The following is a 16,363-nucleotide window of genomic DNA, read 5'->3' on the forward strand; positions in this document are numbered from 1 at the left end:
AAAACACTAGAGAAACTTCGAGCCAAAAATACGTGCTGACTTTCTACAAAATGTGTAAAGATTCTTTGTTTAAATTATGTGTAACATAGGTGAAGTTATTTAAAGTCAATAAATTTTTATTTAAGAATTTTAACATGGGATTCCTTCCACTCCCAAGCACCGTCGTTCCTCCGAGTCAGAATCACATTCTTCAAAATAGCCCTGAGAACGAGAGTATACATTGGTTAAATTTGGGAGACATTTCTTTCCCACATGGCTGTAAAGGAGCTAAATATTGTATCTCCTCAGGAAAACATAGCAACACTGAGTAACTATTATATCCTATGGAGAACTTCGATATCTGGTCACAGCGTTAAGGGCTCTTGGTTTTAGCCCCACAAGCCCTCTTTGAAATGACCTATAAATTAGACCTTTAAATTTTTTCAAATGTGTACATACCTTTTAAAAGGAGCTTTTGTTCAATCCACAGTTGTCACCATCAGTCCTATCCTATAGAAAAGGAATAGAAAAGTAAAACTCCATTTCCAGAGATGATCCTGTAAATAAAGCCAATCTCCCTCTATTAGATCTATTATTAATATAGTTAATTAATTAATATAATATTATTAATATAGTTGCCCAGTTACTGGTAACAACAGAGATCTAGGCACGCACCATTCAAAATACTATGTATGGTCAGATAAGAATTTGAAATATGGCTGTTGTAAATGTTCCCAATAGGCTGAACGCTAGCAAAGTAGCATAAAGAAAGCAAGCCTAGTGGAAAAATTTTTTATGGTCATGTCCACAGCAAATGAGAAACTACATTCTCAAAGCCTTGGTAATGACCATTATACCATTAAAGATAAGATAAAGAACTAACTTGCCAGAGTTCTTTCCCTTGGGCTTCTTTAATCTCCACTTGAATATGGACATACTTCAGGAATTCCCCACCTATGGACGATTTTAAAGTTCAGACTAAATTTCTCAAAATGTGGTTTTAATTAGGTTCCAAAGTAGCCGGATACCCAGTTCTGAACTAATACGTATTGAAATCTCCAGGCTTAAAAATGCAGAGTTGGAATAATTAATTTTTCAACCCATTCCATTTTTTTTATGTTTTTGGGGGGGGGGAGGGGCCAAGAGGAGGGAGACACACTTCAAGCTATCTGTCAGCACAGAGCCCAACGCGGAACTCAAACTCATGAACCACGAGATCATGACCTGCACCAAAGTTGGACACACAACTGACTGAGCCAACCCAGGCGCCCCCACTTATTTTTTAAATACTGTATTTATTTTGGGAAGAAAGAACATGCCAGTGCGGGAAGGGCACGAGAGAGAGGGATAGAGGATCCCAAGCAGGCTCCGCGCTTATCAGCCCAGAGCCCGAACTCAAATACACCAACCATGAGGTCATGAGCTGAAGTCACTGAACTGACAGAGCCATCCAGTGTCCCCCAGGTTTCATTTAGATGGATGTTCAGAAAGGCTACTTTCATTCAGCCCAGTCAGAGCAGTTGAACATTTTGCCCATCATCATAACATCACAAATCACTGGCAAGTTGTATAAACACGTTAATATCTAGGGTTTTTTTTTTAATTAGGATACAATAAACCACCAGGATTAGCTGTTGCCAAAATTAGGTAAACCAAAGCATTAGGAACATTAATGAAGTGTTATGAAAGAAAAAGCTTTCAACTCCTGTAAGATTGGGCACTTGAGGGGAAATCTTACCTGCAATCTTTGGGATCCAGTTTTTTTTTTTTACTTTAGGGCCCTAGAAATCAAGTTTTAAGAATTACACTGATTGCTGTTTTGGCAAATGATCTATAAAATTGTTATCCCTTAATTGCTTCCAATATGGGAAAGTCTTGTTACTTCCACTCTACTCCACAGGCCTAGCAGAAAATGTTACAGGTCTCATTGTCACCACTGCAATAAACTTGCTGTGATGCAAGCATTACCTGTGTCTCAATGTAGCCACATTAACAATTCCTGGACACCATGAATGACAGTGCCCACTTCCACCTTAGAATGAATGAGGCTTTTAAAAATTTCCTCTCAAGCTTATGTATAAGCTATACAAAGGTTTCTGATTCTGTATAGAAGTCCTGCTGTTTCTGTTTGCTAGCAATAAAAGCACCCACCAGAAGCAACAGAAATAGAAAGCCTTACATGTTTAGGGTCAGACTACATGGACCCCTGGTTCTCAATTTCAAACACCCTAGAAAAAAAGAGAAGCATTAGTTCCTATCAAAGATGATCTCAAATTCAGTAATATGAAAAAATATAGGAATACTGTTTCAATAAAAATACCAGGTTTAACATGCACGAAGCCAAGAAAACCAACGATGCCAGATACTGAATTGATATTGCACTGTCCTTTGAACACCCAGCAGGAACAAGCTGCTGAATGCAGATACCATGCAGTGCAATCATGACTGAATTGTAAACCCCTGTACTTCAAGGTTGCAACACCACTGAGAAACTTATCTCTAGAGATTTAAGTTCTTGTAATATGTAATTTGACTTTTATTCCTAATTATCATTCCAATGAGGCAACTACATTAACTGCATCTGAAATTATAAATCTAGTCCCCATTATCTTTATCCTGTCTCTGTATTATACATATGGAACTATTAAGTCAAATACTAAAAGAAATGATGCATTAGAAATCAAGATTGTGGCTTGTGGATTGTGAAATCAATCTGTAGCTCAGATTGCTATTAGGCAGAATTTAAATTCAATATCCGTACTGTAACATATCCAAATACACAGGTTATTAGGATGAACCATAGCAATGGTTTCATAAGGATACAAGACGGGAGGGGGCATTTTCATGTTACTCCCTAGACATGCAGTCTTCTCAGTTTGTCCAATTCGGTGTATAAATATCATGGCAAGTACCTTTGCCAAGATCTCGATACCTTTTTAATTTTAGAGAACACACAAGTGGGGGAGATGGGCAGAGGGAGAGAGAGAAAGAAAACCTCAAGCAGGCTCCCTGCTCAGCGCAGAGCCTGACACAAGGCTCAATTCTATGACCCTGGGATCATGACCTGAGCCAAAATTGAGTCGGACTGCTCAACTGACTGAACCACCTAGGCACCCTAAGATCTAATACTTCTGTGGCATACCCAAATAACTACGAGGCACAACAGTAATGGGATACCGTACTCACAACTCACATTTTTTCAGTACTTTTGAATTCTTAATAAATTTCAACAAAAATTAAACATTCCACCTACCTCTAAACGTAAATGAGTTCAAATCATATTCACCCCTACAGATAAAATACCAAATAAAAGATTAAGAACAATTTAAATGTGTGATTAAAATCTAAAATAGGTGCTTAGCATCCAAATTGACAACCATGGGTTTTTTTTTTTTTTTTAAGCTATCGTCAGCTCCGTCAGAATCAAGTTTTAGTTCATGTCTGTAATCATTCAGCAGTTGAACAGTTAAATTCATCATGTGAACTGTAACGGTGCCCCCAAGATTACACTGTCCCCAACAAAAACTTACCTAAACTAGCACGCCCTGAACTATACAGATTCTTGGGATACTCCAATACCTAAGATTTAAAATATATGACCGTTAGGTCTTTCAATGTTTTAGCAGATAGATGTCTTGTAGTTCTTTCCCACAGATCTAACACATAGTTCTGTGAATAAAGGAAACCACACATATACTCTATGAGGCGTTTCCAACGATGTAGGTCTACAGAAAAAGCCCCATCGGGATAGACCTCAACCACTGTTTACAGTTTTAAAACTGAAGATTCCACAAGAAAAGTTAGACCTGTGATCTGCTCTAAATCTGAGTTCAAAATTGTGCAAAAAGCCAAACATCCTATTTACAACAAACTTATTCCATAATTTAATCGCATAAGGATTTTCTGAATGGTTGGTTACAAGAGTGTATACTGAGATAGACATGCAAAGTACCAAGTAGCTATTCTAGAACCACCAAAGGAAAAAGATTTCCATGTCTAAAGTCTTGATTTTTACAAACTCCAATGAAATTCCCAGGATTACAGCAAAATGTTTAAGATTCTGCCTCATTTTAAGAACTACAGTTATTTGACTTAAAAAATTTCAGGAAAATATTAATATGGCTGTACTTATGTTCTTCCCATTTAGGAATCCCTGGAAGATAATAAAACAAATTGGATGATTGTGAATTAACCTTTCCATCATTCAGATTTAGGAAATCTCGTGTAATCATTTCTAACATTACACTATTAAGTCCTAAACCTCATTTTAGATTATGCATTAGTTTAAGCTAACGTAGATGCTTAAAATGGGAATATCCTGTATTCTGATTATTGCCATAACCTAAGTTACAGTTTGGGGACCCCTTCCTGCAAGTGAAGTAAAGCTCGCATCTGTGACTATAAAATGTATGAACTCTAAAATCTTTTTCTGAAATCACATCATAAACAAATTAAAACTGGGAAAATGTCTTTCAACAATGAAACCTGTAGAGGTTTATATGATCTGATAAAGTACATTTAAACAAATCTGATCCAAAAATTCACCAAAAGACATTCCTGCACTGAAAGCAGAAGACATACCTTTAAGTCCAGACATTGTGCTCTCAAATGAAAAGCCTACAACAAGAAGGCATCTTTTATGTCAACATTAAAATCGTAATACTAATTCACCATAGTTGAGAATTCCCTTTTGTCTTGTGCTTTAGTCATTCTACAGTCCTGAAACCAACTTTCAAGTTTATCAAACCCCCCACCATCACTTTAGTTGGTTGTAGGGATCTTGTTCCTTCTTACATGTATCAAAACTCATATTGAGCCATGAGTTCTGGGTTGCAAAAGAGGATTTATTTTCTGCACTTGTCTAAGTCTTTGTCCACAAAACTGAACAAAAACAAGCACAAGTGCAATCAATACAGCGTTATTTAGTGACATAATCAGCAATATACAGTGGTGATGAGAAGAAAATTGTAGTTGACACAGTCTAGGTAGTTAGGAAGTTCTTATTACAATAACACGTTTGACACTAAAGGTCTTTGTTTGAATAAAACTGGGATAAAAACGGCTTCAGGTATCCTGAGGAGAGGTCAATCATTAGTGATTACATTTATAATAAAGGTTTTCAGGAGATAATCTCCATACTTCTTTGCTCAAAATGACACCTTTAAGCTCTTGCTCTGAAACAAAGTATGGACAAAAACAGTAGGATCCTGTTTATTATTTATCAGGTGATTATTTTTGCTATGCAAGCCTTAATTCTTTTCTACATGTAAACAATTCCACAGCTTTAAAATGCTTTTCCTGATAATTCAGAGTTTCACTAATTTGTTCAGGTTCTTTTTATTTTTTCCTTAGATTCATTTTTATCACTGACATATATATTTGCATTTATCATCTTTATTTTCTACGAAAAGCTGTTTTTCTCTGTGCTGTTTACCTTAACATTCATATTCCTATCTCCTTTTCAGACCATTCTATCCTCTGTCCAATGTTTTTGGACCTTGATGTTCTCCTTTTAGACACAGCTGCTTCTTCAGTATATTCCTCTTGTTCTGAATACACATTCTTCTTTGGTACTTCAGAACTTACTATGAAATAATTATGGTCCTGCATAAAAAACATCCATATTAAGCAACAACTAAATTTTACTGCTTTTGTTATCCCACATAACTTAACTCTAGGTTACTGAAAAAACCTTGAGACGGTCTAAATGTTAAAAATCCAAATTCAGCTTCTTTTCCTCACTAGACATCCTAATAGCAATTACTGAAAAGCCCATGTTCTCACCAAGTAAGTATCCAAATAATCCTTATTTTTATTTCCTGCACCAAATCTATTAAGCTTTTCAAAAACTAAATTCAGAATCTAAGATAGTAACTAGTAGAATAAATTCTTCCTGTACCAACTGCTATTCTAAGACGAAATGAGACAAAAATGTCACTTACCACCAATTTGATATCACATTCGTCATCATGTTCAAGATTTGTTGCAAGATCATCCTCTGCTCTGTAACATTAAAATACATCCTCACTCAGATGACAAAAACTTCTAGAACCCATTAGTAATATACTATCATGATGTACAACTGAAACATCAATACTAATTAAAAAGAAAATTTACGCTATCATTTGTAACACCCAAAATGGATGTCTCATGTGCCAAACTCATAGCTCAACTACCAACCCAAATGGTTTACTGTAAAATATAAACAAATTGATAGCATGATATGGAACATTAAAGTTCAAAAACATTTAATTCGACCAAACCTATGACCAAAATTATTTCACGTGAGTAAACTTACTCTGACTCAATAGGAGAGAGAGATCCATCATCATCCAAGTATTTATATCTACGACTGTCAAAATCTTCTTTTTCTAAATCTTCACCAACATTCATTTGTTTCAAGGATTCCTTGAGGTAGTATTCATACTTCAGCTTTTCAAGGTAGTTGAAAAATCCTCTTGCCACTGCTTGCTACATAAAAACACTGTATTGTAAGTAATGGCCTCACAAAATAAAAAACTTCCCTGACCCAGCAGATGCCTTATGCTCCAAAATAGAAAGGATCCCTCTGCTAAAAACTCTTATATGATCTTGATTTAGTTACTCTGCCATATGTGGGCCACATATGCCAGATGCTGGTTTTAAAAGGAATCTGTGGTCTACCTAGCACATTACCAAATTTACCTACATTGGTATACCAAGAAAACCTAAGCACAAATCTTGTTTGCATTAAAAAATGTTTTTAGAAGCTCCCAAAGAAACAAATCTCTATAAGAGAATTAGCTTAAAACAAAAGCTTAGAGAATATTCTTTCAAATATATCATCAACTCTAGAGCAAGAGACTTATGAATTATGCAGTCATTTAACTAAAATATTTGAGAGTTTACTGCTAAGTAATTGTTGGGCAGTTCTATCAGAAATTGAGTATTTGGTATCAGAAGAAAATGGCCTATTCTAAAGCCACTGCACATGGAAGGTATGGATAGGTTTGGCTTAGGTTACCATAAAACCACTGGGAATCATTTCAGTTTTAGGAGTGTTTAAAGGCCTGATTAAATCAAGTGATTTTATATAAACAGCCTTGAAACACCTCATATATGGATATGTTCACTGAATAGACCAGTGAAGAATCCACCCAGGAACCCAAGTGGTATTTGTGCTGAAGGATGGGTTGTGGCCTTGAAGTGGCAGTTAGTACAGAAGAGTATTAACAAAGTTGCACATTTTATGTTCCAGGTACATCTCAATTCTAAAAGTGGCCACCAAGGGGAGCCTGAGTGGCTCAGCTGGTTGAGAATCTAATTCTGGATTTAGGCTCAGGTCATGGGAGACTGGCTGTAGGTATTACTGCTAGAAAGCCTAAGACCAACTGCAGGTAACTTCTACAGTGAAAACTACTTCTGGGAATGGAATATAAAAAACAAGAACCACAAGTCTTAACTCTGTTCAAGTAAAGGGAAAGACCATGCTTATAGCTGTGCCAATATTAGACATGAATTCCTTACACATTTCGTCACCTACAAACACAAGTAGTTAACTCTGGAAGAGACTACCAAAAGAATAAAGAGATACAGTTGAAAGCAAAGTAGTGTCTGACCTTATTTATCCTAAATCAAGCAGGGCTAAGTTCTAGAGAAATCTAAATCCAGACATCTCCTGGAATGCTTGTGTCAAACTCCCTGGAACGGGGCTGGCAAATGTTGAGATTGAGCCCCACATTTTACCGGCTCACCACTGACAGCAGAGACTGCTTGGGATTCTCTCTCCTCCTCTCTATACCTCTCCCCAGCTCGCTTGTGGGCTCCTTCACTCAAAAATAAACTTTACAGGGGCACCTGGGTGGCTCAGTTGGTTGAGCGGATGACTTCAGTTCAGGTCATGATCTCACAGCTGATGAGTTCGAGCCCTGCGTAGGGCTTTGTGCTGACAGCTCAGAGCCTGGAGCCTGCTTCAGATTCTATGTCTCCCTCTCTCTCTGTCCCTCCCCCCCTCATGCTCTGTCTCAAAAGTAAACATTTAAAAAAATAAACTTCACAAAAAAGGGGGGGGGGGCACTTAAAAGTGGCCAACAAATCATTTCAGGCATTTTGGCTATGTGTATCCACATTTATAAAATACTGACCTCAAAGGTTAAAATCTTCCTCCAAGGTAGTGGTTTTCTTTCATGCTCTGATTCTAAAAATGGGAACCCAGATCCTTTGTCTCTAACTTGTTTCCTATTTATTTGGGAGCGTCTAGTATTTTTTCTTCCTTTTGGTCTTCCCCTTGGTCTTCCTGTTGGCTTGTATTTCCTCTTTTTACGTTTCTTTTTTTTGAATCTTTCAAAAATAGCTTTTAAAGTCAATGGTCTTGGTTCTAAAGATGAGTCACTAGAGGAATCCTTTGCTTGAACACTTTCAGGTGAATAAACAAATTTTCTGATAGGGTTTCTTTGCCTCGGTTTAGGTGAGGAAGGGACACACTGAGTTTTAAATAAGCTGCTACCAGATGAAGAATTATCACTAGAAAAAAAAGGGGAAAAATTAATCACACCCTCTTGTATTACTGAATACTGATTACTGTAATACACTTTTCTTCCACAGACCAAAAGCAGGAAAACATGTTCAGAATAATTTTTAAAAAGATGGGCTCAGTACTAAGCCAACTATTTCATTCTGACTGCTGAAAATGGCCTATAGTGCCATGATCTCATAGCATTTACCAAAAAATGATCTTCCAAAAGAAAGAATATTAATTTCCAAAGACGGTCTTGTTTACTGCTAGAACTTGCTCTAAATAAAACTAGAGGAACAAAGTAAACATTTGACTTGAATACAGTATAAATGCCCATTTCATTTCCCTGTTAACTAGATATTTCCATCATATATATATATACATGTACATGCCAGCATTCTCGATAATGTGCAGTATCACAAAGTAATTTTTAAGCAAGATCACCCACTGATGTCCATTGCCCGTTTGTAGGAGTAATTTCATCAGGAAGAGACACCAAACTGGCCAAGGGTATTGCTTCCCTGGTTAAGAATGTGTCCCACTGTTAATTATATAAACAAGCCGAAGACCTGTAACAGGTTTTCCTTTTCTTTTCTAATTCTTGAAAATTACCTTTACTGCTTACTAGGTAATTCAAATACAGTAAACATTACCATCAAATTTAGTCAGCTTTGCGATAAAAATCTAGTAATGGGTGATTAAAAAACTTAAAAAGCACTTACCTGTGATTTTCAATTTCCACAGCTGAATCAGATGCCATTATAGGGTTCAGAGAATTCATTCCTGTTATGTATTCTCCAAGCCCCTCTCCAAATTATTCATCACTTATTACTTGCTTCAGATATCCGACAACTCGGCAAACATGATGTGGCTTCTCCGAACGAATGCTAACATAAACAGCTATTATCTAAACAAAATTTCACGTAGTCAGATAATGCCATTTTATGTAAATTAAGGAAAAAATCAAATACAAAGCCTTTAATATTTTTATATAGGAACTATCCATTTCAAATCAAAAATTCTAAAATCTACAAAGTGAATTCATGGTTTCCATCTTTCAGTTGTGTCTTCTCAATATCCAAGTGGAATAAGATTATAGTACATTTCCAAAAAAAAGTATTAAACATCTTCCCGTAATACAGAATGTAAATTCACTAGCCATATTGTGTGCAAGTATTAACACACCGTTAATAGCCAAAAAGCCATTTGTTAAGAGCAGATGAGCATTCCCAGGAAAAACTACATCCGAAGGCAAGAGGCAATGCTGCCTCAGTGTATCAGGAGAAATAATCCCCACGATTTACTGTCAATCCAAACCGCTGGCCTCATTTTTTTATTTGTAGCCTCTTCTCATTCATACTGTGATTCCAAGTCACTGTGAAATTTCTACCTCGGCATATAGGATTTCCTGATAAGTCCTGAATTCTCAAACTTTTCAAGGAAAGGCTAACAGACTACACAATGGTGCCCTTCATCTCTCTTGTTTTAATCTCCTTGGAAGCTCTTACAATAACAAAGCAAAAACTGTCTTATTAGTTTGCTACCTCATCTCCCCCATAGGTGATGCCTACATTCTTCCGCTCTTGTGTTTAGTCGTTACAAGGGAAGGACAACTGAGTAAGGAAGAAAGGAATCCTAGAATTAAATGGCAAAATATCTCAACTCAGGAAATCCTTAAAGTCACACAGATCTTGTATCTGCAAAATACCCAACGGACTCGTGGTAATTTTCAGGATATGTCTTGTTGCAGCTTTGCATTTTCAAAATGCAAAATCTACGAATTCATGAATTGCCCAAAAACAGCAATTTAACAAAAATTGGGTCCAATGGCACTGATGGGATACCGGAGTTTAAATCTGCCTTTTAAATATCACAGTGGCATTAACTCAAAAACCACTTTTTCGGAAACGGTTTAGAAAGCACTCCTGGGGCCCCTGGGGGGCTCAGTCGGTTGTACACTTCAGCTCAGGTCAATTTCACCGTTCCTGAGCTCGAGCCCCATCCTGCCTCCCGACTCTGCCACTCCCCTACTCGACACTCTCTCTCAAAAATAAATAACCATTAAAATAAATTTTTAAAGAAAGCACTCCTAAGTGTCGCTTCCGTCCCACGATCCGGCGCTCGTGCGTGGTGGTAACAACCCCTTCAACCACTCACTATGCCTGACCTTCGAGCAGAATGTCTCCAGGAAGCACCCAACCTCATGCAAGGAAAATGGCGTCAGAAATGGTTACCTCGCACTTACGAAGATTAACAAAACGTGTGCTCGCCCGTAATACTTAATTTTAACAACTTCACTAACATACAACGGAGCACGCCTACAAACGCGTAGGTGTGGGCCGCCATCCAGCCACTAGGCCCACAGCCGCGAGCCCACCACCCTCAGGGCCTGCCTTCTGCGCTGTGGCGGCAACCTGCCGAGCAACGCGAGGATCCCGGGGAAACCTAGCTCCTCCCTCGCTCACCAGGCCCGGACGATCACGTCCTCTTCCTACCCACCCAAACTGGCAAACGGCTTGCACCAGGAGCGCCGGCTCGGCACGGGCTGAGCACCAGGCCTCGGAGGTCCGCATCCGGCAACCTCCTGACCGCAGCACCCCAACGCGCCTAGGACCACCTACCTCCACGGCCTCTCGAAAGAAAAGGATGGCCCATCGCACCACCCAGCTAATAGTGGGCCCGAAATCTCGCGAGAACACGTTACGCCACGAGGAACGTGAAAGGTGGGAAGCAGCAAGATGCGGGAGCGCCATTTTGATCGCCGCGAGGGGCGGGGCGATTGGGGTGGGCGGTGCCTGAGCTCCCTAAAGCGGAGGAGGCGGGGTTGACAGATGCATTTCTCGCGGTTCAGGAGTCGGCTCGGCTAACTGAATAGGTGAATGGAATAGCCAAGAACTTTTCTGCAAGTGGGGTCAACTTTTCGGAGTGGGTGTGAACTGCCAGGAGGCAGCCACTCAGCCTGATCTGTTTCCGGTGTCTCGCATTTGTTGAGCCGCCGTCTGATTTCCTAAGGCCTGGTCGGGGGTGTGTGCGTGGAGGTGAGTGTGGTGCCGGCTGTGTTTTGTTAGATCTACTTCTGTCTTCAGAAATCTCTTCTGTGTGAAACTGTGACAGACCCCTGCCTTGACCTTGACTCAAAATGTGTAACCTTTGTACTGGAAGCCGGTGTTACTCCATTGCACACCCGGTTCCCCTCTCCACCTTTGGACTTGTTTTGTTAGCTCACTCTTTCCCTCCAAACTGAGGGTCAGCCTCCTGGAGCTGGGCAACGTGTCGCAAGAGACACCAGCGGTGGATTTTTTTCTTCTGGGTGTTTGACTTCGTTCCCCGAACGGCTACTGAGTGTTAAAAGTTTCAACTAGTCTAGTTTGGGTGGTTTTTTTCTTTCTCCTAAAGGAGTTACAAAAAGGAATGAGCTGGTTTGGTGTGTCCACTTTCAGATCTCTTGTATCATATGATAGACCCGTAAAGTTGCCTAGTCCCGTAGAGTCAGTGTGGTCTCAGGATTGAACAGACCTTGAAGGTAAACTGATCTCTTTACATAGTTTCTCTCTACATACTGAAAAATTCCAGGCATAAAAGTCGAATCCCTTAGGTAGGCGGGCATTTCCACAAGTCTATCTATGAACTACTTGGAAACGCCAGGACAGGTATGGTCGTGTTACTCGCTGTCATATTTGGGAGCAGCCCTGGCCATGCAATTTGTGAGACTCCGTACAAAATAAAAATACAGGCTCCCTTGTTCGAACAGCAGGGCGAAGCGCCACTAAAGGTACTAAAAAGTAAGCTCTCTCCTTTCTTCTAGTATCTCCTTTGGCTTGTCACGGTGTTTCAACTAATAGCATCAACTTTCTATTAATTATAACAGCATGTTAGTATTCATTTGTTAATAGAAATTTGCTATTGAATGTCAAAATAAAAATTTGGGGGCGCCTGGGTGACTCAGTCCGTTAAGCATTGGACTTTGGCTCAGGTTATTATCTCCCAGTTCGTGAGTTCAAGCCCGATGCATTGGGCTCTGTTGCTGACGGTTTGCAGCCTGGAGCCTGCTTCAGATTCTGTGTCTCTGTCTCTCTTTCTCTGCCCACCCCCCACCCCCACCCCCATTTGCGCTCGGTCTCTCTCTCAAAAATAAATAAACATTAAAAATTTTTTAAATTTAAATTATTAGCATGTTTTACTTCTTCTATCGTGCAGTGCCAGTTTTAAATACAGATGAAAGAACAGTCAACTCGTATGCAGAATTGCTTAAATTTCACAATATGTATTTTGTAGCTCATACAAACATGTATTTTGTTCTTACCAGAACAGTGGAAACTGCACAAAACTAACATATTTTTTTTTACTTCTTGATGTATGCAACACCAACACTATGCAATCCGGGGACCTTAAGTCTCCCTGAACTCCCACAGATGGTGGGTCCACTAGATTTCTGTGTTCTTGGGGCTTCACAAATGCATTATGGGAGTGAAGTAGCAAGGAATGGTGGTGGTGGACATGCCCAATGCACCTCCGGCCTCTGATCCTGCACGTGCTCCATTGTCCTAGTGGTCCTAAAAGTTCAAATATAAAGTTAAGAATTGCAGGGTGGTGGACAGCAGAGCACTGAACCAAGTGCTGTTCTGAATACATGGCCCTGTGCAATTATGCTAGTTGCACACCCACAAGCCAGCCCTATCCCAGAGACTTATGTGTCTGACACGTTGTAAACGTTCAATAAATAATTAAGGCTGAAATGGTGCCCACTAGGAAGGCACTCGGAAGACAGATAAGAGAGCCCTAGTCCTATCTTCAAAAAGATCACTCACTGCCTAGCAGGAAGAAACAAAGCAAACAGATGACACCTCTGAGTGCTCTCAAGATGACTGTATGCAAATTCTTCCGTCTGTGAGCTGAGCTGTGTCATTCTACCTCAGGTTAACCTCGGAGTTCTGCCTTTACAGTGGGCTACATTTGATTTTCAATTATTTTTTTTTTAATCTTTCTTTTAATAGCTGGGTGATCTCAAATAATACATTCTCTCTGGCCTATTCCTCTTTTGTGGAATGAGAAATGTATTATCTCTTTGGAGTGAGAGGTTTTGAGAGAATGTAAAGTGGCATATCGTACGTACCTGTTAATATAGCATGCACTCAATAAAAAGTTATCAGCTTGGTTGCTACAGTTGTTCTACCCTGTTAGGCATTGTTTCTGCAGTTCCACTTATCCAACTGCCTTCTATTTATATTTTTTCCATCTCTAGGCCCTACTGCTGGGCCACTGACTCCCAGCCATGGAATCTGGAGGGTAAATATCCTGTGCTCCCGAAGCTGTCCTCCTAGAGCCACTCTGGAGTTTGTATTAGAACCTTTTTTTTTTTTTTAATGTTTGTTTATTTTTGAGAGAGAAACAGAGGATCTGAAGTGGGCTCTGTGTGGAAAGCAGAGCTCGAACTCGCAAACCATGAGATCATTACCTGAGCCAAAGTCGAACGCTTAGCGAAATGAGCCCCCCGGGTGCCCCTGTATTAAAACTTTTCTGGGGTTCCTGGGTGGCTCAGTCAGTTACGCTTCTGACTTCTGCTCAGGTCATGATCTCTCAGTTGGTGAGCTCAAGCCCCACGTCAGGCTCTGTGCTGACAGTTCAGAGCCTGGAGCCTGCTTCAGATTCTGTCCCCCTCTCTCTCTGCCCCTCCCCTGCTCACACTCTGTCTCTTTCTCAAAAGTAAACATTAAGAAAAAACCCTCTTCTAACCACTTTCTCTCATCACTCCCAACTCCAACCTCCAGCCCTACCTCCCACATAAACACTTACACACACGCTACCGCTGCCTTCTGGGCTGTTGGCTAACCTGAAGTTCTACATTTCCAAACCAGTTATTCAGCTGTAGCCTCCTGGGTTTGGACTTTGTTTCTGTTTTGGTGAGGAAAGAAAAACAAACGAACAAACAAACAAAAAAGAACGACAACAAAAAAAAAACCCTGACCTTTTCAAGGTAGCACAAAGTATAAAATTAGGATTATATTTGAATTTAAGCTTGTCTTTATTATTCCTACTATAAATAAAAATATCTAGAGTGCTTTTATTTTCCTCATTATAAATATAGTATTGAGCAGATTTTGACATGTTCTTGATTATTACTTGCTGCTTTCTGAAAAAACGTAAGATGTTAAAATTTGGAAAATCTAGGTGAAGGTATACAGGAATATCTGTGTTTTCTGTCCATCTGAAATTAATTTCCAGAGAAAAAGTTAAAATGTCTCATTCTTGAACAATTATAAATTGTTCAACTGAAAAACATGCTTGAGATCATTGAAATATGATTATATAGGACTCAGGGCCCATTATCAACAGTTTATATTTTATTTGGGAGACTAGATTATGCATATAATTAAAGGGTAATAAAAGTTGGTATTTGATGAGGTACTTATGTGAACGTTAAGTCCTACATGTATGCGCTAGCATGTTTGTTGCGGATATGTTGTTTGAAATCACCACCAAAACCAGAAGCCCAGTTTCTAAGAAACCTGCGAAACTTTGGAAAATTAAAAAAAAAAAAAAAAAAAATGGGGGGGAGGGAGAATTTTTCAAGTGATGTTGAAAGACCACCTTCCACTTACTAAGCAAGCCTGTATCAAGACTGTTCAGGTTAATAATTAATGAGATGTTCCATTAACAATTTTAATGAGAATCTGAATAGTGCTCTTAGAAACACCCTTAAGAATGTTACCAGCATTCTTTGTTGCAGTTAGCCTAGAGCGGGATCCCCTGCCCACCTTACATTATTTTTGCTTGGGTTTTAGGGGTTTTTTTTTCCCTTCATTTTATTTACCTCCCTCTGCTTGCATGCTTCATCACCTCACCTGAACTCTTAAGGTAAGATACGAATCTCTGTGTATATATGTTTCCCTATTATAAAATATACTTAGCATATATTTTTAAAACATCAAACTATAATCAGGTTAGAATAATTGAACGTTAAAGCTGCTTACCAAGAAAGTATGTTTATTTGTAAGTAAAAGTAATACTTTGAGTTTCAGTAGCTACTCGTTTGCAGAATTTTGCACTTTTCTTAGTAATTTAAAATTTCTTTTGCAAAAGTGGTAGTCTAAGAAACTTGCTTAATTTTTAGCCTATATGTCAAATATAGAAGACCCAAATTATCTATGAGAGAATTAATTCCTTGAGCATCTTATACTGTTATCTCTAACCGTTTAAACAGTTATCTATAAACCTTAAAAACTACTTTTTGCCTCAGGACCTATATTCCTTAGATCAACCATTAGAAAACTACGTGTTTAATTCACATATATGACTAAAGAATCATGTGCCTTCTTGGTTTGGCATTTCCTCTTGTCTATTTTAAGTGTTGACTGTTTAAAGAATCAGTATTAAAAAAAGGTTACTTGTGCATTTCTCGCTTGGAATATTAAATACCAGAAGCTGTGATTGCCTTTCTATGAGGATAGAAACCCAAATGCCCTTCTGCCCTTTTTATATAACTGAACTCTTAGTGTTTCTTTCCAGAACAACAGCTGTTCATGCTTCGTTTACGGGGAACTCTTGTGACCATTAACCTCCCATAGCTTTACGTGTACATCCTTGCACCTCAAGAAGAAATGGCTTGCGCTGAGTATTCTTTTCACGTGCCAAGTCTTGAGGAGCTTGTTGGAGGTAAATACAATAGTAACTGAAGGGTTTTTAAATTATTCTAAGGAAAACAATTAAAAATAAAAATATTGTAAGACATAATTTATGTGATAGTATTTTCAGTGCAGAGCTCATTTTCCTTTTCGGTGTCTCTTCTGTACTATTTTTATTGAGAAAGTCCGAAATTATGCCCCTCCAAAAAAAGTAAACTCACCACTTGAAGATTCTTGTTAAGATACCAACTTTACAGAGTGAAAATGA

General features: G+C 38.9%; 3 protein-coding genes and 8 non-coding genes across 44 annotated transcripts in view; 2 read left to right on the forward strand and 9 right to left on the reverse strand.

Moving 5' to 3' along the window:
- CEP295 (centrosomal protein 295) overlaps nucleotides 1-133 on the forward strand; it is a 55,612-nt gene extending 55,479 nt beyond the window's left edge. Inside the window, exon 30 of the mRNA XM_015082644.3 lies at nucleotides 1-133. Within this exon, the coding sequence (XP_014938130.3) occupies nucleotides 1-39 (39 nt within the window). The 3' untranslated portion in view covers nucleotides 40-133.
- TAF1D (TATA-box binding protein associated factor, RNA polymerase I subunit D) lies at nucleotides 96-11,249 on the reverse strand. Of its 31 annotated transcripts, XM_053203801.1 has the most exons (14): nucleotides 11,095-11,249; nucleotides 9,196-9,380; nucleotides 8,103-8,481; nucleotides 6,278-6,450; nucleotides 5,922-5,982; nucleotides 5,414-5,583; nucleotides 4,561-4,596; nucleotides 3,510-3,558; nucleotides 3,233-3,267; nucleotides 2,159-2,207; nucleotides 1,718-1,760; nucleotides 863-933; nucleotides 439-489; nucleotides 96-201 (listed from the first exon to the last, which is right to left on the reverse strand). In XM_053203801.1, exons 2-6 carry the CDS (start codon nucleotides 9,252-9,254, stop codon nucleotides 5,422-5,424), a joined length of 834 nt encoding a protein of 277 aa, XP_053059776.1. In that variant the 5' UTR covers nucleotides 9,255-9,380; nucleotides 11,095-11,249; the 3' UTR covers nucleotides 96-201; nucleotides 439-489; nucleotides 863-933; nucleotides 1,718-1,760; nucleotides 2,159-2,207; nucleotides 3,233-3,267; nucleotides 3,510-3,558; nucleotides 4,561-4,596; nucleotides 5,414-5,421. The 31 variants fall into 31 exon arrangements, with proteins under 31 accessions (XP_053059776.1, XP_053059784.1, XP_053059788.1 ...); XM_053203809.1 differs by lacking the exon at nucleotides 4,561-4,596; XM_053203813.1 differs by lacking the exon at nucleotides 3,510-3,558.
- Nucleotides 273-399, reverse strand: LOC113593835 (small nucleolar RNA SNORA25). The gene has a single exon (XR_003414195.1). It is a non-coding gene; the product is annotated as a small nucleolar RNA SNORA25 (small nucleolar RNA).
- LOC113593838 (small nucleolar RNA SNORA32) lies at nucleotides 706-830 on the reverse strand. The gene has a single exon (XR_003414198.1). It is a non-coding gene; the product is annotated as a small nucleolar RNA SNORA32 (small nucleolar RNA).
- LOC113593833 (small nucleolar RNA Z40) lies at nucleotides 1,457-1,529 on the reverse strand. The gene has a single exon (XR_003414193.1). It is a non-coding gene; the product is annotated as a small nucleolar RNA Z40 (small nucleolar RNA).
- Nucleotides 1,890-2,029, reverse strand: LOC113593837 (small nucleolar RNA SNORA1). Its single transcript, XR_003414197.1, has one exon. It is a non-coding gene; the product is annotated as a small nucleolar RNA SNORA1 (small nucleolar RNA).
- On the reverse strand, nucleotides 2,280-2,417 carry LOC113593834 (small nucleolar RNA SNORA8). The gene has a single exon (XR_003414194.1). It is a non-coding gene; the product is annotated as a small nucleolar RNA SNORA8 (small nucleolar RNA).
- On the reverse strand, nucleotides 3,392-3,464 carry LOC113593845 (small nucleolar RNA SNORD5). Its single transcript, XR_003414205.1, has one exon. It is a non-coding gene; the product is annotated as a small nucleolar RNA SNORD5 (small nucleolar RNA).
- LOC113593839 (small nucleolar RNA SNORA18) lies at nucleotides 3,608-3,738 on the reverse strand. Its single transcript, XR_003414199.1, has one exon. It is a non-coding gene; the product is annotated as a small nucleolar RNA SNORA18 (small nucleolar RNA).
- Nucleotides 4,759-4,885, reverse strand: LOC113593843 (small nucleolar RNA SNORA40). The gene has a single exon (XR_003414203.1). It is a non-coding gene; the product is annotated as a small nucleolar RNA SNORA40 (small nucleolar RNA).
- The window catches only part of CD1H11orf54 (chromosome D1 C11orf54 homolog), a 21,853-nt gene continuing 16,534 nt past the window's right edge, over nucleotides 11,045-16,363 (forward strand). Inside the window, exons 1-2 of one of the 4 annotated variants that reach the window (XM_027040024.2) lie at nucleotides 11,045-11,196; nucleotides 15,980-16,126. In XM_027040024.2, the coding sequence (XP_026895825.2) occupies nucleotides 16,072-16,126 (55 nt within the window). In that variant the 5' untranslated portion in view covers nucleotides 11,045-11,196; nucleotides 15,980-16,071. The other 3 variants (XM_015082643.3, XM_015082642.3, XM_015082640.3) reach the window with 3 other exon arrangements.

The sequence above is a fragment of the Acinonyx jubatus genome, chromosome D1, assembly GCF_027475565.1.
Source record: "Acinonyx jubatus isolate Ajub_Pintada_27869175 chromosome D1, VMU_Ajub_asm_v1.0, whole genome shotgun sequence".
Classification (NCBI taxonomy): Eukaryota; Metazoa; Chordata; class Mammalia; order Carnivora; family Felidae; genus Acinonyx; species Acinonyx jubatus.

Excerpts from the sequence above, each read along its gene's own strand:
- TAF1D (XM_053203815.1), bottom strand. The coding sequence starts at position 9,254 with ATGAATTCTCTGAACCCTATAATGGCATCTGATTCAGCTGTGGAAATT. Across the intron at positions 8,482-9,195 it reads GTGGAAATTGAAAATCACAG|TGATAATTCTTCATCTGGTA; the intron begins GTAAGTGCTTTT and ends TTTTTTTTCTAG. Across the intron at positions 5,584-5,921 it reads AATGTGATATCAAATTGGTG|GACCATAATTATTTCATAGT; the intron begins GTAAGTGACATT and ends TTTTTTATGCAG.